General features: G+C 62.6%; 4 protein-coding genes across 6 annotated transcripts in view; 2 read left to right on the top strand and 2 right to left on the bottom strand.

Annotated features, from left to right (window-relative positions):
- ANKRD11 (ankyrin repeat domain 11) overlaps window positions 1-1,064 on the top strand; it is an 80,440-nt gene extending 79,376 nt beyond the window's left edge. Inside the window, exon 13 of the mRNA XM_042821259.1 lies at window positions 20-1,064. Coding sequence (XP_042677193.1) covers window positions 20-205 — 186 coding nt within the window. The 3' untranslated portion in view covers window positions 206-1,064. The remainder of the gene's footprint in view (window positions 1-19) is intronic.
- Window positions 1,065-1,864: 800 nt separating this feature from the next.
- SLC22A31 (solute carrier family 22 member 31) lies at window positions 1,865-5,008 on the top strand. The gene is made up of 9 exons (XM_042821623.1): window positions 1,865-1,903; window positions 2,779-2,882; window positions 2,958-3,112; window positions 3,362-3,530; window positions 3,742-3,875; window positions 3,955-4,063; window positions 4,143-4,357; window positions 4,444-4,555; window positions 4,648-5,008. The coding sequence occupies exons 1-9, from the start codon at window positions 1,865-1,867 to the stop codon at window positions 5,006-5,008; spliced, it is 1,398 nt and encodes a 465-aa protein (XP_042677557.1).
- Window positions 5,009-5,480: 472 nt separating this feature from the next.
- Window positions 5,481-9,542, bottom strand: CDH15 (cadherin 15). Its single transcript, XM_042821770.1, has 14 exons — window positions 9,492-9,542; window positions 8,757-8,891; window positions 8,516-8,671; window positions 8,295-8,439; window positions 8,049-8,209; window positions 7,817-7,945; window positions 7,560-7,745; window positions 7,220-7,473; window positions 6,966-7,106; window positions 6,634-6,872; window positions 6,312-6,551; window positions 5,985-6,121; window positions 5,758-5,907; window positions 5,481-5,678 (listed from the first exon to the last, which is right to left on the bottom strand). Exons 1-14 carry the CDS (start codon window positions 9,540-9,542, stop codon window positions 5,481-5,483), a joined length of 2,322 nt encoding a protein of 773 aa, XP_042677704.1.
- Window positions 9,543-11,820: 2,278 nt separating this feature from the next.
- ACSF3 (acyl-CoA synthetase family member 3) overlaps window positions 11,821-20,775 on the bottom strand; it is a 40,631-nt gene continuing 31,676 nt past the window's right edge. For all 3 annotated transcript variants that reach the window (XM_042821308.1, XM_042821309.1, XM_042821310.1), the window contains 3 exons: window positions 13,090-13,224; window positions 12,839-12,950; window positions 11,821-12,197 (listed from right to left, as the gene is read on the bottom strand). In XM_042821308.1, the coding sequence (XP_042677242.1) occupies window positions 12,080-12,197; window positions 12,839-12,950; window positions 13,090-13,224 (365 nt within the window). In that variant the 3' untranslated portion in view covers window positions 11,821-12,079. The remainder of the gene's footprint in view (window positions 12,198-12,838; window positions 12,951-13,089; window positions 13,225-20,775) is intronic.

The following is a 20,775-nucleotide window of genomic DNA, read 5'->3' as shown; positions in this document are numbered from 1 at the left end:
CCTTCCCCTTTTCCTGCAGACGTGCCTGCTGATGCGGCAGCAGCACGAGGCCGCCGCGCTGAACGCGGTGCAGAGGATGGAGTGGCAGCTGAAGGTGCAGGAGTTGGACCCCGCGGGGCACAAATCCCTCTGCGTCAACGAGGTGCCCTCCTTCTACGTGCCGATGGTCGACGTGAACGATGACTTTGTGCTGTTGCCGGCATGACAGTTCTGCACCGGGAGACGTCACTGAACACTGGCACGGACGGAGCCCTCCGAGGTCGGGCGGTCGCGCTCACATTCACCCTTCCCGCTTGCTGATGAATCCCTTGGTCAGAGGAGGAGGAAGCAGCTATCGGCAGAAATACAGCAAAACAGACAAACAACAAACCGATCGGAAACGAAACACAACATTGCACTTTCTTCACAGCGCGGCCCTCGGTGCCGGACTGACGGCGCGGCCCCTCCGTGCCCGGCGGCGGGCGGCAGCAGCGGGCGGAGCTGCAGGAGCTGCTGCCTGGCACAGGGCGGCGCTCTGCGCACGGAGAGGAGACCACGGGGGGGCAGGGGGCGATTTTCTCTTCCATCCCGGGGGTGTCTCCAAAAAAGACTGAGTCGAAAGAACACGCGGAGACCCAACCGGGGACAAAGGACAGCGGTGCCCACGGGCAGCACTGCGGCGCGGGCACGGAGCCCAGCGGAGCCCAGCAGAGCCCAGCAGAGCACAGCAGAGCCCGGCGATGGGCAGCGGGAACGCAGAGAAAGGACTTTGCCAACTGTGTTTTTAATGGAGTCAAATCCATGTGGTTTATATATATATATATATATTTTTTTTCCTTTAATCTTGGGCATTTCGTTTCTCTTTCTGAGAACATAACTTGAAAAACACTACAGAGCCAATACTCATATAAAGAAAAATTGTATCCCATAAATGCTGTACAGTTTTTATATACATTAACAATGTACTTTTGCTGCCTTCTAGATAATTTATTTTGCAACACATTACTGCACAGTTGTAAATAACTTATGTACTGTAACATCACTTTCAGTTATGTGTAAAGAAATAAATAAATTAATTAAAATTACCTTCATCTCTGCGGTCCGGCAGCGCTGCCAGGGGAGCAGCTGAGCCCCACGGAGCCCCTTGCTGTGCCCCCCCGGCACGACGTGCGCCTGCCGGTCCCGGATGCGGCTCTCAGTCAGCGCTCCTCTCCTTGTTATTCACGTCCTGAGCCCCGCGGCGGCCTTGCTGCTGCTTCGCCCCCCTCCCACTGTTCAGCCCCCGATCCCGGAGTTGTGGGCATCGCGGAGCTCAGCGCCCCAGCGCGGATACAGAACTTTCCCTTTTCTCCCCTTTCCCCCTCCCTACTTTGCTCCCCGCTTCACCGTTCCCCCTTCGCTGTTTTTCTGCCCCCCCACCCCGAGACATCGCGCGGCTCCAAACGCCCCGAACCGAACTTCTGTCCTTCGGGGGCGGGCGATGGAGCAGAGCCCGGCCCAGGGGTGGGCACAGCGGGCGGTCCCCGCCCTCACCTGCGGGGCCGAACGGATGGCGGCGGCGTCGGGACCGGGACCTGGGGGTGGGGGCGGCGGCAGCGGCGGGCGGCCGCGGGGCCGGAGGGCGGCAGGGGGGTGGGCTCCGTGCGCGGCTTTGGCCCTGGGCTGGGCGCTGGGCTGGGCGCTGGGAGTCGAACCTCCGCACCGCTGCCGCCCCGACCCCGCGCTGCTGCCGCCGCCGCTGCGCCGCCTGGCGGGGCCCGCTCTGCTCCGCGCCGCCGTGCCGCGACTGCGCTCCGGATGGAGCCCGTGCCAGCTGTACCGGTACCGCGGAACCGCCGCTCCGCCCAACGGCACCGGGCCGTGCACCCGCGGGTGGCACTACGCGATGCCCGCCGCCGGGCTGCGTTCCAATCTGGTCACGGAGGTCTGCGGGGAAGCCGGAGGAAGGGGAGGGTTGAGGGGATTTGGGAATGTGCCCGGGTTTGGGTTTATCGGGGCCGCTGAGTTTGATGTGGGTTCGGGAGGATCTGGGGGAGCTCTGGGGTTGGGGAGGGGGTTAAGAGGGTGTAAAGGTGTAAGTTTTGGGGATGGAGGGGATCCGAGCGTGGGGAGATGTGGAAGAATCTGGGGGGTCTGGGATAGGTTTGTACCTGGAGGAGGTCGGGGGTGGCGGAGGGTTGTAGGGTTGCTTGAGTTTTGGGGGGGTTTGGGAGGATCTGGGGTGCGGGGCTGAAGCCAGAGAGGGAATTGAGAGGGTTCTGGCAGGGGGGTGTTCCTGCGTTCTGGGGGTTAGGGCCCTTAGGGTCTATGGGATTTGGGGGAAGCTGAGGGATTGGAAGAGTCTCGGGGTGGGGGTGAATGGCGTACGGGAGGCCTGGGGGGTTTGGAACAGAGGGGAAGCCAGGGTCCTTGGGAGCTCAGAAGGAAGTGGAGGGGTCATAGGGGGTCCTGAGTTCTGAGGGGATCAGGAGGATGCGGGGGGAGGGGCTGGGATTGGGGAGGGGTTGGAAGGGTCTGGGGGGGTTCCCTAAGTTAGGGAGGAGCTGAGGGGTTCTGGATGTGAGTGGGATCTGCAGAGTCCTGGGGCCTGGGGGGCTTGGGAGAGTCTGGTGGAACCCCTGCAGTTTGTGGGTACCTGAGGGATCCTGGGCTGGGAGTTCTGGGGAGGCCTGGGGTCCGGGGTGGGCGTCCAAGGGACCTCAGAAGGTCTGGAGGGCGTTCCCGAGGTCTGGCACTCCTTGGATGGGATGGAGGGTGCCCAGAAGCCCCCCAGACTGTGGACTCCCCCTCCCCCCATAGTGGGACCTGGTGTGTGCCGCACGTTGGAAGGTGCCCCTGGAGCAAACCACGCACCTGCTGGGCTGGGCGCTGGGCAGCATCGCTGCAGGCATGGCCTGCGACAGGTAGCGGGGCGGGGGGCTGGTGGGGCATCCCCCCATAGGACCCTCAAGCCAGCTCACCCCCCTTCACCCCCCCAGGTTTGGCCGCCGTCCCACCTTCCTGGTGTCCGTGGGGCTGGCGGTGCCACTGGGGCTCAGCGTGGCGTTGGCCATCGACTTTGTCATGGTGCTGGTGGCACGGCTGCTCTTTGGGGCTGCGCTGGCCGGAGCCTTCCTATCCCTCTACGTGGCACGTGAGTGGGGTGCGGGCTGCTGTGTGGCGGGGGCTGCTGCGGGATCCAGCAAGTGGTGTGCTGGATAACGAGGGATGCGGGAGGCTGCGGGATGAGGGATCCTGCAGGGCGCAGGATGCTCCAGCAAGTGGCGTGCTGTGGAGTGCAGGATGCCGTGGGATGCTGTGGGAATCGGGGACGCGCAGGGTGCAGACGCCCCCATGGCCACGACCCCCATCCTGCACCATTTGTCCCCACGTCTCACGCCAGGGCTGGAGCTGTGTGACCCCCCGCACCGGCTGGAGGTGACGATGATCGCCGGCTTCTCCTGGCTGGCGGGAGAACTGCTGCTGCCGGGGCTGGCGGTGCTGTGCCGGGACTGGCGGGTGCTGCAGGGCGCCGTGACGGCCGTGCTGGCGCTGCTGGCAGCGTGTTGGTGGTGAGCACGGGGGGAGCGGGGCCGGGTGGTGCCCGCTGCCTGCGCACTTCGGCATCAAAGGCTGCGGGGCTCTCGTGCGCCGTGGGTAAACGTTTGCTCAGATCTCGAGCTGAGGGTTTCCAGGAACGGGGTGGCGGTGGCAGCGGGGGGGTCAGTGCCTTTCTCACAGTCTCTTTCTCACCCCGCGGGCCTCCCCCTCTCTGCCCCGCAGGTGCCCGGCGCTGCTGCTCGAGTCCCCGCGCTGGCTGTTGGCCACGCAGCAGCTGGAACGGGCCAGGAAGACGCTGCGGGCGCTGGCGGGGAGCGGCGGATGCGGGGCCGAGGAGCGGAGCAGCACCATGGCGGGTGCGTGGCGGAGGGGGTGGTTGGGACCCCCTTCCCCATCCCGACGTGTCGTGCCGGCTCTGAGCTCTGTGCCACGCAGAGCTGGAGGCGCTGGCAGAGCAGTGCCCGCAGCCCCACTACCACAGCGTGTGCGAGATCTTCGGCACCAGGGTCATCTGGAAGAACGCCGTCATCCTCGGCTTCACCGCGTGAGCGCAGGGGCACCGGGCTTCTCCAAAACCCCCGTCCCCAACCCTTCCCATCACACCCCCCATCCCCACCCCGCAGGTTCATCGGCTCCGGCATCCGGCACTGCTTCACCCGCAATCTGGCCCCGCACCTCCCGCGTTTCCTGCCCGCGTACTTCGCGCTGCGGGGCCCCGAAGCGGCCGCGTGCCTTTTCCTCTGCGTCACCGCGGAGCGCTGCGGGCGTCGCGCTGTGCTGCTGCTGTGCACTGTGCTGACCGGCACCGCCTCGCTGCTGCTGCTGGCGCTCACACAGTGTAAGGAGCCGGTGGTGGGGGGGGTGGGTTGTGGGAGCCGAGGTTTGCACCCTCACGGCTCCCCTCCCCCTCACTCCCCCCCCCAGACCTCCTGGAGCTCATCGTGCTGATGCTTTCCGTGCTGGGGGTCACCGCCTCGCACGCCGTCACCATGCTCAGCATCTTCTTCGCCAGCGAGGTGCTGCCCACCGTGGTCAGGTGAGCGGTTCGCAACCCCCCCCTCCCGGCGGCGCCCCGAGGGCCCCCCCCCCCCCCCACGCCCCAACTCTCAGCTCATTCTTCTCCCGCAGAGGCGCGGGGCTGGGCCTGGTTGTGGGGGCCAACCTGGTGGGCTCCGCGGCCGCCCCCATCGCCGCCGTCGCCAGCAGCCGCGGGTTCTTCCTGCACCACCTGGTGTTCGCCTCCTTCGCCATCCTGGCGGTGCTCAGCATCATGCTGCTGCCCGAGAGCCAGGGCCGCCGCCTGCCCCATTCCCTGCAGGAGGGCGAGAACCAGCGCCGGCCCCCCCTCTTCCGCCGTCCCCCCCGCGAGGACCACCTCCCCCTGCTCGCCCCCCGCGGCATCCCCCACGACTATTCCCGCATCGTCCCCTCTGCCCAAAGGGCGCTGGGATCGGGCCGCGGCCCTGCGAGTCCCCCTACCCAGACGTAGCCACGGCCCCCAGGGGGCTTCCCAATGCTACTTGGCCGCGAGGCGGGGAGGAGGCAAACCCAGCGATGGCTGCACGCAGAGACCCCTCCCCCAGTGGCCAAGCGCAGCTCTGAGCCCCCCCGCTTCTCCGAGCCCCCCATCCCCGTGTGGCCCTGGGGCTGCGAAAGAGCTGCGTGCCCCCCGGCCCCCACATCGCTGGGCCGGATCCTGCCTCGGGAGGAGCGCTGCTGGGAGTCCTGGGGCGGGGGTGATGCCCAGGTGAGGGGGTTGGTAGGGGGGGAGAGAGGAATGCAGCGGGTGCTGACGTGCTGCCAATAAAAGTGCCTTTGTTTGTACACGGGGGGGTACAGCCGGGGGTGGGAGCTTTATTGGGGATGGAGGGGAGACCCTCCCCAGTGCGGAGCCCGGCAGCGGCACCCGCTGCGCTCAGAGCCACCGCGTTGCCCGGCTGCCAGACGGGGTCGGGGCTCCATCACGGCCCGTAGAGGTCGGCCAGGCGGCGGAAGCGCGGCCCCCACTCCCGCAGGTAATCGTAGTCCTGATCCCCGTCCGTCAGGCTGGAGACGATGGAGCTGAGCGCGCTGCCCGCCGAGCCCGAGCCCTCGTAGTCGTAAATGAGCGCGGTGTCGTAGGGGGGAACGCTGGGATCGCTGTCAGCCGCCTCCAAGCCCTGCGGGATCCGGGGGGCATCATCAGCCCCATGGGATACGGGGCGGGCACGGGAGGGGGGGGGCAGCGCCGCGTCCCACCTCGTTGATGAAATCCTCGATGTCGGAGGGGCCGCGGGGCGGGCGCCGGGAGGAGCCGGGGGGGGTGGCGGAGCGCAGGGGGGCGTCTCTGCGGAGTGGGGGGCGGCCGTGGGGCGGGGGGTGCCGCAGCTGGGTCAGATCGTAGGCGTCCTGCGGGGACGGAAAGGGGGCGATGAGACCACCCCCCCCCCCCCCCCCCCCACCGACCCCCGGCCCGGTGCCCCCACCTGGTCCTCCTCGCCGCCTCCCTGCTCGTCGTAGTTGAGCACGTTGTCCCGTACGTCGTCCCCCCAGCGCTGCAGCAAACCCCGCCGCTGCGCCCGGCGGCGGCTCCGGACCTGCGCGGCCCCCAGCAGAACCAACACTGCGGGATAGAGGGTGGGGGGGTCGGGTGGAGGCGCGAGTGAAGCGGGATGCAGGTGAGGGGTTGGGTGGCAGGGATGGAGATAAGGGGTTGGAGTGACGTGGGGGCCGTGCGGGTGCAAAAGTGGGGCTGGGGTTGCGGTGGGATGGGGCGGTGGGGGGGTGGGGGGGGGCTCTGCGGTGCCACTCACTGAGAAGGAGGACGGCGCTGCCGACGATGATCACGAGAGCCTCCAGGGCGACCCCGACACCGGCTGTGGCGGCCGCCAGGACCCCGTCATCGCAGAGCCCGTCGCGGCCGCAGGGACACACGGAGACGTTGAGCAGCTGCTGCTGCTCCCGGGGGGGGGTGCCGGAGTCCCGCAGTAGCAGCGGCAGCGAGTAGGGCCCGGCGGGCAACTCTGCCAGCACGGCCAGCACCGCGTGCGTCACTGCGGGGGGATGGAGGGGCACGGGGTCAGCGAGATCAGCCCAGCATGGCGGCCCCCCGACCCCCTTCCCCCACTCCCTCACCGTTGAAGCGGGTGACGCTCCAGTTGCGGGCGAGCTGCGGGTGCTGGGGGCTGAGCTGGAAGTGGAAGGGCGCTCCGTGGGGGGGCCGGTCCCGGTCGTTGGCCCCCAGCAGAAGGGTCCCCCCCCGGCCCGGCCGCCCGCACACCGCCCCCGACGGCGGCTGCAGCTGCGGAGCGTGGGCGTTCACCTCCACGATCTCAATGGACAGCGTGGCCGTGGCCCAAACAGGCGGGTGGGCGGGCCCCCCCCCCCCCCCCCCCCCCGCCCCGCGCCCCCCCCCCACCGCGCGGGGGGGGGGGTGGGGGGTGGGGAGGGCGAAGGGACTGTCACCGTCATCGCGGGCGAGCAGCAGCGCGATGTACCAACCGCCCTGCAGGAAGGCGGACGGGTCCCGCAGCTCCCGCTGGGTCCGCACGGTGCCGGAGCGCGGGTCGAGCTGCAGCCATCCCGCAGGGTCGTACAACAGCGCGTAGCTGTCGGCGCCGGGGCGAGGAACGCCGGCGTTACGTTGCGCCCCCTCCACGTGCGCACCCGAAGACGCCGCGCGTTTCCCCCCCCCCCCCCCCCCCCCCCCCCGCACGCTCACGTCAGGGTCTGCAGGCGGCGCGTGTCGGGGTCGCTGGCGGTGTAGGTGGTGACGGCGGTGCCCGGGGGGGTCCCTTCCAGCACGCTGACGCGCCGCGGGTTCTCGCGGAAGACGGGCGCCTCGTTGACGTCCCGCACCCGCACCCGCACCGTGGCCACCGCCCGCGGGCTGCTCGCGACCCCCGCCTCCAGCGGCCGCTGGTTCTGCACCGACACCGTCAGCTGGAAGCGGTCCCGCACCTCGTGGTCCAGCGGCTGCACGGGGTGAGAGGGGGGGGTGTGGGATCAGCGGCTGCGCCGTGCCTGCCCGCGTCCCCAAAGCCTGCCGCCCTGCTGCACACCTTGGCCACGGACAGCACGCCGTCGTTGGTGTGGGGGTCGGTGCGGATGGCAAACGCCCCCTCGGGGTCGCCCTCCAGGATGGTGAACTTGGCCGCCCAGTTGGCAGATCCGGCCAGGTCCTTATCGTGCACCAGCACTCGGCCCACCTCCACACCCACCGCCTGCTCCTCCACCTCCATGGAGAACTGGGGGACAGGGAGAGGAGTCGGCACCAAGCGGGGGGCTGCGGCCCCACACCCAGCCCAGCTCTGCCCACCTCCTCCTTGGTGAACTCGGGAGCGTTGTCGTTGATGTCCTCCAGGTAGATGACGGCGGTGGCGGTGGTGGTCAGCCCATCCCCGGACATGTCAGCTGCCTGGAGGGTCAGGTTGTACACCCCCACGGCCTGCGAGGAAGGGGATGGCACTGAGCCCACAGTCCGTGGAGCCCCCCCACACCACATCTGGCCCCACACATGGCTGTGGAATCCCCCCCCCCCACACACACACCTCACGGTCCAGGCCGTCCTTCGCGGTGCAGATCTCCCCACTGGAGGCGTTGATGCTGAACATTTCCCCATGGCCCTGCTCCAGGATGGAGAACCGCAGCGCCGCGTTGTCCGTCTCGGGGTCGTCGGCATCAGTGGCCTCCACCGTCAGCACGCAGGTCCCTGCCATCACCACGGGGCTGGGGGACCACTTATGGGGCAGGGTTGCGCCCCCCAACCCATCGACACCCCCCCAGCTCAGACCCACCTGGCGCAGCCCCCTCCACCACGCGCCCGGTGAAGACGTCGTGGCGGAACAGCGGCCGGTTGTCGTTCTGGTCCACCACGATGATCTCCAGGTCCGTGGGGTCCTCCAGCGTTGTGCCCCCCAGGTCCAGCGCGAAGGCCTTCAGCTGTGGGCACACAGAGCCCCGGGGTTGGGGATGCAGCTGAGGGCAGGGGGGGCACGGGGCTGCGCAGCGTCCTTACCCGGAACCGGTCGTTCTGCTCGCGGTCCAGCGTGGCGTTGAGGAACACTTTGCCACTGAACTTGTCGATGGAGAAGATGCCCAGGGGCTCCTCATCCACCCCCGGCCCCTTGATGCTGTAGATCACCCCCCCGGGCTGCTGCTTGTCTGACTTTATCTGTGCGGGGAGGAGCGGCGATGGGGCTGGGGGCTGTCCTCCCCCATGCCATGGGGGTCTTTCCATCCCCCCTGGCCCTGCCTACCTGCACCAGGAGGTGTGGGATGCGTTTGTGGTTCTCGGAGATGCTGATGGGGGGGATCACCCAGGCCCTCTTTACCCGCCGGGACCCCTCATGGTGCCGCCAGCCAGGGGGGCTGCCCAGGGCTGCGCTGGCATCCTGCAGGGGGAGAACGTTGGGGAAGAAGAAGAGTTACGCGTTTGCATGGGTCAGGAACACAGGGCTGGGGGGGTAGGGAGGCATGGGGGCTACAGGGGGCTGCAGGGTGGTTACAGTGGGGTGCAGAGCTGCGCTGTGGGGTCTGCAGAACTCAGCAGTGAGGCTGAGATGGGGCTGACCCACAGCCCCCTTTGTGGGAGCTGAGGACAGGTGGGGAGGGGGTGGCAGTGCAGTGGGGGACAGTCACCGTGTGACAGCCCCCCCCAGGGCTACAAGGCCCAGACCAGAGCCCCAGTGGCCTCACAGTACTCAGGGCTGAAGCCATACTGAGGAGCTCTACACAGGCAGCGGGGTGTGGGGGGGCCGGCAGCACCGCTGACGGGGGGGGTAATGAGGGCAGTGAGGTGATTTCAAGCCCCCCCCAAGCTCCATCTCACTGTTCTCTGACATACAGAGTGAGAAACACCACGCTGCTCCCAAACCCCATCCCCTCCACCCCCCGGAAAGTGCATCGATGGGGGCCAGGGCTCCGCGCCCCCCAACCCCACCGCTCTCCCAGCACCACCTCGCTGCCCCCCACCCCCCGGCCCCATCCCTTACCCTGGCGCAGAGCGGGGCGAGCAGGCAGGCGAGCAGCAGCGGGGGCCCCATGGCGCAGCCCCGGCCCGGAGCGACAATAACGGCGGGGACGGCTGAGTGACAGCACATGTGCTGAAGGGGCCGGGCCCCCCCGGCCGGCCGGCAGCTGCCCCGGCTCCCCCCCCCCCTCTCCTCCCGCCCGCACCGCGGGGCCCGACGTGGCGGACGGCTGCGGGGGGAGCGGGGAGGTCGGGGCCGGCCTTTGGGAGGGGGTCCCGAGATGCGGGGGGCGACGGGAGGGGTGTGGGGTACGGGATCCCCCCCGCGCTCGGGAGGGGAATGCGGCAGCTGTCGCCGGGTGCGCCCCGGGGATGCCGCGACGGGGCGGGCGGGCAGAGCGCCTCTGCTCCCCTCGCTCTGCACCGGGCCCGGCCTCCCCCCGCCTCCGCCTCCCGGAACGGCCCCGCCCGCCCCGCGGCCGCGTTGCCGGGACAGGTGCGGGGCCATCTGTGCTGACGGCGGGCGCTGGGCGGGGGGCCAGGGCGGGTGGGAGGGGGGCGGTGCGGCCTTCCCGGCCCTGACAGCATCGGTCCCATCCCCATCATCATCCTATCCTCACCCCCATCCCATCCCATCCCATCCCATCCCATCCCATCCCATCCCATCCCATCCCATCCCATCCAATCCCATCCCATCCCATCCCATCCCATCCCATCCCATTTCCAAAAGCCCTACTGACATTATCAGCCCCATCTCGCCCCCGTCAATTCCATCACTATCAGCCCCATCCCCATCAACTCCGTCCCCTCTCAGCCCCATCCCATGAGCCTCGTCCCCATCAGTCCTGCCTCCATCGATCCCACCTCATCCCCAACAGCCCAATCCCTGCTATCACCCACGTCCCATCCTCATCATCCCCATCATCCTCATTCCTAACCCTATTGAACCTCCATCCCCACAGACATCCCAATCATATTCTTTTTCTCATCAACTCATCCCATCTCCAACAACATTGTCCTTGCCCTCGTGACCCCCAACCCCGTCCTGTCCCGTCCCATCCCATCCCATCCCATCCCATCCCATCCCCATCCCCATCCCCATCCCCATCCCCATCCCCATCCCCATCCCCATCCCATCCCATCCCATCTCATCCCCACAGCTCGGCGAGGTGGTGGCACCAGGTGGCAGCATCGCTCCGGCCACCGCTGTCCCCGCACCCGGGGGGAAGCACAGCGGGAGCAGCAGGAGCGGCCCGAGGGGGGACGGGCTGCAGCCGATGCCCCCTCCCCAGGGTTGGGGAGGGGCCGTGTCCCCTGTCCTTTGTCCCTGGCAGGTGAAGGTGCAGCGTTTTGGTGACATGGAGTGGCAGTTCCGCATCCCCGTCTGGAATTCTCCCTTTTGGGAGTGCCTTAACCACACTCAAACCCCCCTTCCCCTGTCCCCCCTCTTCCCACAGCACAGGGCACCTACTGCAAAGCTCTGTGGGATGGAGGTTAGGAAATGGGGCACGGAGGCAGGGGACAGGAGACAGTGCAAAGAACATAGGACATAGGACAGAGGAGGCGAGACATGGCACATGGAAGAAGGACATGAGACATAGGACATGGGTTGGGGACATGCGAGAGGGGACGTGGGACGAAGGCTGCCCTGCTCCCATCCACTGAAGCCTGGAGGTAGCAGGGCTGGGGGTGGCCGAGGGGACACGGTGGCACTCACTGGCCCGTCCCCATCCGTCCGTCTGCTCTCACCCACCCACCCTCCTGCTGCCACCCCACACAGCCCCCCGTGAAGGAGACGGATGGCTTCACAGCCCGTGGCCACCACACGTAATGGAACGGTTGTGCACACATGATGGAAGCATCCACGCAGACGTGGCTGGCAAGTGAAGTGCTGAGAGACTCAGGGGGGAATGGAGGGGGGGGGGGGTTGCATGCAGCCCCACCCCCCCAATGCGGGGGGAGCAGAGCACCTGGCTTTGGGACACGCATCCCCACACTGGCGCTCAGCTCCACGCACCAAACTCTGCCTCGCTCAGTGGGCACGGAGGCGGCGTGACCTCACATCGCCAACCCCGTCCGTAGGGGACACGAGGACACCCCCGGGCCGTGTGAGCCCCTCACTGCAGGGTGACAACCAGGTGTTCTGCACTATTTGCTACCTGTGATCATCCATCAGAGCCATCGATCGCGCTCCCGTGGAGTTTTATTAATGATCTTGTCACGGCGCCGGCGCTGGGTGCCGGGCTTGTCGGGAATGATGGATCGTGAAGAGCCCTCGCTGCGATTTATTCTCCGGTGACCTTGTCTCTCCCCATTGTTGCTTGCTTAAGAGTTATGAATGTGAGACATGATAATTTGATATTGATCTATTTGGTGAGTTACAAAATTTACTGCGTCGCTGATGGCGTAACACAAAGGATCGGAGCGGGGCCGAGCAGGAGCGGGGCTGGGAGCCCTCCTGTGCTGGGGTGAGCTGGGCACAGTGCTCCGTGCCACCATTACCTTCCCTTGCGGTTGCTGTGTGTTCACCCATCTCGTTTTTGGGGGCTTTGCTCCATGCTGAGGAGCGGGGAGCCCTCGGGGCAGAGGATGGGGCTCCCAGGCTGCGCACTACGCCGGGTAGAAGCGCTGCAGGAGCTCCTTCTTGTTGACTTTCCCCATCTGGTTGCGTGGGATCTCCTCCACCACGATCAGCTCAGTGGGGATGGCGTAGGGGGCCATGGTGTCCCTGCAGTGTGAGCACACGCTGTTAGAGCCCAGCCGAAGCCCCTCACTACTGAGATGCCCACCTCTGGGGGCTGCTTCTATGTGTGCCCCCACTGCGTGTCCCCAAGGATGCTGACAGCTGTCCTGCTGTGCACGGCAGCGGTGTGGCACGATGTCCCCGTGCCCTTTGCAGGACACAGTAGGGAAGCTCTGCCTTCTGTGCTGTGTGTCACCAGCTGGTGCCGTGCCCAGCCACTCAGTAGGGTGCTGGCACTGATGGTGACACGAGGTGCCAAGTGTGCCCGTCGGCGTGGCCCCGCTGCCATATGTGTCATGAGAGCCACAGAATGAATCACGCTGAAGAGGGACATGTGTCTCCTGCCAGGGAGCGAGAGAAGGGCCGAGCAGATGGAAGTGACGTGAGAAATAATGTGGAGAGACAGGGCGAGGGAGAGCAGTGCCCACAGCCATCCCCTCCTCAGCACCAATGGGACACCAGGTGGCACAGGGGGGACCTGGCAAAGCCCCAGCGGCACAGCGAGGGTTTGGGCTCTTTGTTTGGCCCCCGCTGTGAATGCCCCAACCCTGGTGGCTACAGCCACGCCGGCAGCTCATCAGTGCTGCTGCCTGGAAGCAGTGAGTGCGGGGTGCTGCAGCCCTCACCTGGCCCACTCCTTCAGCTCCTTCACCGACAGCATCTCCCCCCTGCGCAGCTGCACCACGGCGCTGACCCGCTGCCCCCACACCATGTCTGGGGGTCCGATGACGGCCACGTCTGCAGACAGAGCAAAGCATGCGGGCTGACGGGCTGGGGGCTCATTCCAAAGGCTGATGGAGCTGCTCTGAGCCCGGGGCCGGGCTGCGGAATGCAGGCACCGGCCCCAGCGCCGCCCCGTGGCCCCACACTTGCCTACCTGTGATGTGCGGGTGTGCGAGCAGCTGCCGCTCCACCTCCAGAGCGCTGATTTTGAAGCCCCCGTTCTTGATGATGTCCACCGAGGTGCGGCCCTTGATCCAGTAAACACCGTCGTGGTAGGCTGCCGTGTCCCCTGGAACACAAAGCGGGATCCCTGAGGGCCCCCCACGCCATCCCACACAGCTTCCCCGGGGATCCCACGGATGGGTGCCAGCCTTCTGGCGGGTGCCGGGCTACCGGCAGTGAGCAATCAGATGGGGGGGGGCAAAGTTAGGAAGATGAGTGCCCCACTGGAGGCTCCATCCCCCCCCCGGGGTGGGCCCTGGGGGGGGCGGGTGTGTGCTGGTAATTCCTGCTGGCACGGGGGAGGGGGCTGCGGGAAGATTGAGGAGGGGTCACGGCAGCGCAGCCCGGCTAAATGCTTAACAAGCTGTTGCGCTTTGATAGCTACTTAAGATGATTACTCACATCCTGCTAATAGCGCCTCCGCCAAGCGGTGGGTGAGGAGGAGGGGGCTGTGCCTTCAGATGGCAGCACGGGCTGGGGGGGGGCTCTCAGTGCTGCCCCCCGTCCTCACCCTCGTGGCACATCTCTGCTTTTGTGTCTCCCTGCTGCCCAAGGCAGCTCCCAGCATCCCTGTGCCTTCTCCCGGGAGACGGCAGAGGTGACAGTTGAGGTTTGGAGCACCGTGTGATGACACCAGCTCCAGAGCCGTGCTCTGCTGCCCATGCATTCCCAGCACAGGAGCAGGAGGTGCACACGGATGTCACCCTGTTCCTGCACCAGCAGCTCTGGCTGTGGCACAGCTGCTCCCTGCCACCTCTCTGTGCGGCGCTGTGAGCTCCTCGGGGCACAGCCATCGATTACAGCCACACGGGGATGGAGAAACGGGTTGGTGAATCTGCATCCTGTGACCCCACACCTCGCTCCTCCCGTGGAACAAAGCCAGCAGGCAGCAGCAGCTTCAGGCACGCGGCACAGCGCCGGGGCGCAGCTGATGCTGCGAGGCCGTGGGATTATTGTTTCCCTGACAGAAGCCATCAGCACTGCCTTTGGATTTGTTTCAAGACGCTCAGTGGGCATCTGGTCTGCAAGGTGCTGGCGATGTGCTTTGCTGTGTGTTGAGGAAGCTGAGCTGGGGGCAGGGGGCTTGGCGAGGCACGGGGGCACAGTGCTGAGCCCCAGGATGGGGCCGGGCATCTCCAAGTGCTGCCCACATGGAGAAGCTCCATGGAACACCTCCACCTCGCAGTGCTCAGCCCAGTGGGCACTGAAGGAAGGCGAGCAACCGTACAAGCTTCGTCTTTGGTTTTGGGGGTGAAAGTGCTTCTGTTTATAAGGGAAAAGCTGATTACAGAGAGTTCCTTGGATGTGACTGCTACAGTCACACACACGCTTTGGAAACCCTACTGCAATGGAAACACTATTTCCAAATGCAAGGCCCAGAGATTTCTGCAATGTTTCAAGTTGCAAAGCGCTTGTTGCAAAGGTGGAAGAGCCCTCGTGGCCTTTGGTTTGCAAAGCAGAGAGGTCTCCCAGCAGCAGCCCTAGGCTGAACAGAAGACTGCATGGAGCAGCGCTGCAGAACAAATGCTAACAGCCCTGCACAATGGTCAGCGCATTGCTGGCAAACACTGCAGTGCTACAACATCAAAGGTGCCATCAGCAAACTTTTGGGCAAACTGCTGACCGAGAGAATGCTTTGGCTGGAGAAATGAAATGCTGGAGGAGCTCTGAGACAGAAGAAATGCACAAAAGGAAGCCCTTCAGGTGAGCCCAGCAGAGCAGGGACTGGGTTGGGATGCAGAGCCAGGGCTGAGCTGGGAAAACCCAGGCACTGAAGTCAGATTTACAGAGCACAGCCAATGGAGAACCCGTTCCACAGCTCCATGATCTTTGAGGACCTTGGAGGGTCCGTCCTGTGACTCTATGATCTGGAAGGTCCGTCCAACCCAACCATCCCACAGCTCCACGACCTTCAAGGCCCCTTCCTCCCCCGCCATTCCACGGCTTTATGATTCTATGGCAATGCCACCCCTGCAGCCCATCCATCCCTCCCGGCGCGAGCTCCCAGCACAGCCCCAGCTTGCAATGCTCAGGGATCTCATCCCGCTGCTTGAGAGCAGCCGTGGGAGGAGAGGGGGGCGGACAGGCAATCAGCAGGTGAGCGCTGAAGGACTCCTGTGGGAATTAACCCAGCCCCCCCAGCAAAGTGCCCACCCCGAGGGACGGGGCTGCGTGATACGCGCACGCGTTGCGGACACGCACACCTTTCCCTCCCCCTGCACAATGCAAAGCGCGTCGATAGATCCCCCATCTGCTCGCATACATCACACACTTCACTCCGGTTTATTAGCTGGAATAAATCATCAATATTTCATTATACATCAACGACGCTCGGCTGCGGGAAGGCGCAATCCATCACCTCGACACTCCTCGCGACCTGCCGCCACGCAATAAGCTTTCCAGTCTATTAAACAAGATTGATACAGTGTGCCGGGACGGACTGGGGGAATTTATTTATGGAGCAATGGGAGAGGGAGGCACGGAGCACACGGCGATGCGTGGACACGCAGGAGCTGCTCCCGTTACCTCCTTGGAGATGGCAAACCCCCCAGCTCTGGGGAGCAGCTCTGTGTGCATAAAGCTCTGACCCCGCGCTGCTCGCTGCAGTGCAGGTCACTGCGTGCTGTGCTGGGGTCCATTGGAGGCTCTGAGGGCGACGCATGAACACGCACCTACCTAACGAAACGCTGTGACTAAATAGCAGGAGCAACTACAGGTTGATTTATGGCATCGGGATGAATAATGCGTGTCACTGCTGACAGACATCTTGGCTACGAACAGGCTGCTCCAGAGGTTAGAGAACAAGTTGTAGCTAATTAGCAGCAATTAGCACCTCTGAAATGTGGGATTGGGGCTCTGTGTGGAACAGGGCCTCGTGCAGGTTAACTGCCCTGGGTGCAGGGGATTCTCTGCTCACCTCTCCCGTGCATTCAGCATTGCATTCAGCGTGCACAAAGGAGCCTCTCAGCATCCTCCCCTCCAAACGTGCAGGTGGAATGTCCCAAATGTGCAAAACTCCCAAATGATCAACAGCCACAGCTACACCAGTGCCAGGAGGAGAACAGAGATGGAGGGGCCCAGAATCCAAGCCGTGTGCCAAGAGTCAAGCTGGCTGCAGCATCTCCTCATGCAGGGGTGCTGGAGCGAGGTGCTGCTCGGACAGAACTGCTGACATGCAGCAGGGTGATGCAGGGCAGGACGGAGCTGAGGTCTGGCTGCCTTGCCCCACTCCTCCCCTGCTCCACCACTGAGCTCAGGGCTCCCTCAGCTGCCAGCACACCAAGGGCAGTGGCTGGTTTGTGCTGCGAGCATTAATAACGCATCAAAGCTGCTGGAGGGGGAAAGAAAGCAGGGGAGGGGGAAGCTGGGACTTCTTTACGAAATGCATGCATATGGATAACGCAGCAATTATTAATGAGGAAATCATCTCCCTCCACAGCATCTCCCAGGGCTCTGGTTTGCTTGGGTGAAGTGCAAAAGCCCCTCCAAAGGGAGCGGGTTCTGCAGCCCAACCTGCAGCCCAGACCCCCTCCACAGGCAGAGTTTCACCCCCCGGGGCTCAGCGCTCTGCTCCCTGAGGTCAGGGTGAGGACTCCCCTATTTCCCAGATGAGGGTTTTGCCTTCACCCAGCCCAGCACTGGGGGGGTTTGCTGCTGCCTGAGCTGCCAACGGGATCAGGTATGGGGATGGTGGGAGTCTGCAGCAAAGACAGACGTCCTAAAGTGCCCCCATATGTGGGGCAGGGTGCTCACAACAATGGGGGATGATGGGTGACTGTCACCCTTTGCAGACCATTGAGGCAAAGCTGGGCTGTGAGGCTGCTGCAGATCGGTACCGGCACAAAACCTGGAGGAGATTTAATGGCTCACAAGAAAGGAAATAAATCCACTGGAGCAGAATCGCTGTTTGTTTGCGTACCTCGCCACGCTCACCAGCACGAGCAGCAGCAGCAGGTGGATGTGCAAGCACCATTTATTTACATAATAAAATTGCCAACGAGATTTGCAGCTCAGGGGCATCCTCACCTCCCTGTGCACGCGCCTGGCTCCCACCAGCACTGATGGCACACGGGCAGAGGATGGACCCCTGCCCACCCTGCCTGCCCACCCCAAGAGCTGTGAGCTCAGCAGCCGATTCCCCACTTCCAAACTCCTGCACGCAGCACTGGGAAAAGGAAAAACAAGGAAAAAAAAAAAAGAAAACCCTGCTCAGCCTGGAATGAATTCGTGTCACGCTCCGTGCAGGGATTGTCTGTTTGCATTCTGCGTGCGGCGGAGCTGCGTGGTGAGAAAGGGCAGAGCCCTGCAGAGATGAAAGGCTGCACAACCTCCCCTGGCATTTCCACCTGGAACAAAACTGCACCCAAGGGCATCTCCCAAAGTGCCGTGCTAGCAAGGCACCGCTCGCTGAGCACAGATGGAGCTGCTACCTGCAAGGAGAGAGCTGCAGATAAGAGAAACCTGATTGCTGGGTGGTGATCCTGAGCCCTGCTCCACGCGCTGCTCCCAAGGCACACTGGGGACCTGCTGCTGGCCTTGTCTTGCTGATACATCAGTGATCCCTCCCCTGCCCAGCTGCAGTCTTACAGCTTCTGGAGCTCGTTGCAGCAGAGCAAGATGCCAGGATGATGCTTGCTGACCTCACACTGTACCCAGGTCTCCCCTCAGAGCTTGCTGGCTCTCTCAGCTCCATTACTGCCCTGCAGCTCACTCAATATAAATCCCCTGCTGCGTCCTGCATCCCAACCCAGCCACAGGTGCCATGTCCTGTGCCACCACAGTGAGACTTCTCTGTTATTTGGACCCAATGATGGGTTTGTCCACACTGCCCAGCTGTGTTGGCTGGGCACGACACTGCCCCATTTTCTCAAGGAATCTCAGAATCACCCAATCATTCAGGTTGGAAAAGACTCCTACAGTTCCCAAGCCCAACCCCAACACATCCCACAGCGCCCATAACCACATCCCTCAGTGCTGCACCTCTGCAGTTCTGAGACACCCCAGGGTTGGTGACCCCACCATTCACAGCACAGTGCTGCTGGGAGAATCCACATTTCCTAATATCCATCCCACACCACGGCTTCGCACCCTGCTCTAAAGGCACTCCATTTCAACCAGAGAAAGCAGCAGATAAACCAGCCCAACCTTTCAATGCTCCCTTAAGCCAGCCAGGCAGGGCCTTGTAGGCTCATCATTAGCAGGAGCTCTTGGGTGACTGATAGGAGCAGGCTGGGCGGAGGGACCCCCCCACACACAGCCAGAGTTACTGCAGATGGGTTTGCCCAGAGGACAAGCCTGAAAAGAAAACGGGTAAGTAAAAATGAGAAACGCTTCTTTTTTTTTTTCTTTCCACATTAGCATTTAAATATTTATAGAAATCCCTGCAGACAACGAGATGAAAAAGAAAACTCGAAGAGTAATAAATAAGTGAACGCTGCAAGGTGCGGCAGCCCAGCAGAACACGGCTGCTGCTCAGCTGGGGAGCACTGCAGAGCGAGGTAACCATGCGTGCACGGCTGAAAATGGTGATTGTGCTCATAAAAACATCAGGCACAACCCCTCTGCTTTGGTTTCTGCCCCTCTGCACAACAGCTGAGGGATCAATTACTCCTGAGCTAAGGAATGCAACGCCTCTTCTCCGGGCGGCAACCCGTCCTGGCCCCTTGTGAGATGGATTATTAAATAAAGCAGAGATAACGAAGAAAGGATGTTGACTGGAGAGGCAGCAATGGGATATGCAGCAGGATATCTGCTTGAGTTGTTTGCTTAAAGATACCAAAGCCTACACTTCTGCTTACAGCGTAACACCACTGGTCATAAGCCAGCCTTGAGCAGCGGCAGGATTCTTGGTGCAAGCAACCAGGTCTGGTGCCAGGAGGAGCACTGCTCATTTCTTCATGCATTCTGTGCTCTCTCCTGCTACCTCCGGTTGCCCTCCTAGCCCACAGGTGAGCCTGCAGCTCTCTTGTTTCATCAGGCTTGCAGAGCTCTGCAATACAACCCGGCCAGAGCTGGGATGGGGCTCTGCGCATCCATCCCCACGATGGGAAGGGCAGACATCCCCAGTGGTCACAATGGAGTGAGCCCTTCTCCTCCAAGTGCTGCAACAGCAAAGCACAGAGCACACCCGGGAGGGAAAGGCTGAAAGCAGAGCCTGGGTTTGGGAGGTGTGGGCACCTGCTGTTCCCACTGCCCTGCACTTGACTGCTCCGACCCTCTGATGTTGGACCCTGGGCACTGGAGGTTCTCGAACACTCAATGGTTGGCATCCACAATGCTTGCTGCAACCTCGTGGAAGAGTAAACAAGTTCTATGCCAAAAGCTGCTCTCATTTACAGCTACAAAAACCCAAAGTCACTCCCTGGACCGCTGGAAACACTGCTTCCATGAGCAGACATGGAAACACACGGGCTTCATCTCACTGTGCTCCAATGGCCATCGGGCTTCCAACCATCAGGCAAACCTGACTGTTGTCTCCTTATTGCTCCCAGAGAAAGAATAAACTTCTTTGTGCATAGAAACACCTCCTCAGTGAGGGCTGGAGGAGGTCTGGGCCCATGTTGCTGCTGTCCTGCACAGGGCTGCCCTGTGGGTGCCACTGCTCACGCCGGTCTGATTCTACCTGCAACACATCCTAATTAAGGAATCATTATTAAAAAAACAGAATTTGCATTCACTGAATGTGTGACTAGGAGAGACACTGCAAACAAACAGAAAACCTGCAGATTAGGATGCTAATGAGATGCATTTCTATTTATAATCTGCCTTGATCTAGCAAAAGTGTTTTCTGTTTCAGGTGTCAGTGCTACTCCCACAAATATAAGTAATTCCCTTGGCAGGGAAACACCTGCCTGCCTCCAGAGATGGGCATGGGCTGGGTAAAGTGCTGTGCTGGAGCCATGGGAGGAGAGAGGGAAGAGAACAGAATGAGAAGAGAAAGAGAAAGATGAAGAGAAGAGGAGGAGAAGAAGAGGAAGAGGAGAAGAACAGAAAGAGGAGGAGAAGAGGAAGGGATGAAAAAGAATAGAAGAGGAAGGGAAGAGAGTACAGGAAGGGAAGAGGAAGAGAAGAAAGAGAACTTGACAATGTGGAAAACAGCGACGGCATTGTTTTCTTAAAGGCAGCTTGAAGAAAGCAAGTTAAAAGACGAGTCATCATTTTGAAACGTTCCTCAAACAAGTTAAATAACTCTTACTTTCTTAACGACTTATTAATCAAACTGCATTGATTCCTGAATCAGATTCCACCACCACCAAGCTCTCTGTCTTCTCCATCCCGATGCACGCATTAACAGAGTTTTATTCTGACAGATACAATATAGCAATCAATAAAATCTTATTATATGGAGCTGAGATACGTGGATTTGTTGCAGGATTTATGCATTACTTCCAGGCCCGGTGCTATTTCATGTCTCAGCCTTAACCTGTAATTGAAAATAAATCTCTCTGAATACACCAGATTCTGATTTTCTGGAAGTATGGCAAACATGAATGGAAGCACCTTCCTGAGGGGCTCAATGCTTTCCTTGGGGGCTCAGCACCTTCCTGGGGGTCTCAGTGCTTTCCTTAGGGGCTCAGCACCTTCCTGGGGGCTCAATGCTTTCCTTGGGTGCTCAGCA

The sequence above is a fragment of the Centrocercus urophasianus genome, unplaced genomic scaffold (genome assembly GCF_019232065.1).
Source record: "Centrocercus urophasianus isolate 14NV4802_14NV808 unplaced genomic scaffold, USGS_Curo_1.0 seq_2, whole genome shotgun sequence".
Classification (NCBI taxonomy): Eukaryota; Metazoa; Chordata; class Aves; order Galliformes; family Phasianidae; genus Centrocercus; species Centrocercus urophasianus.
Note: the sequence above shows the minus strand (reverse complement) of the source record. Positions and strands in the feature narration are given on the sequence as shown.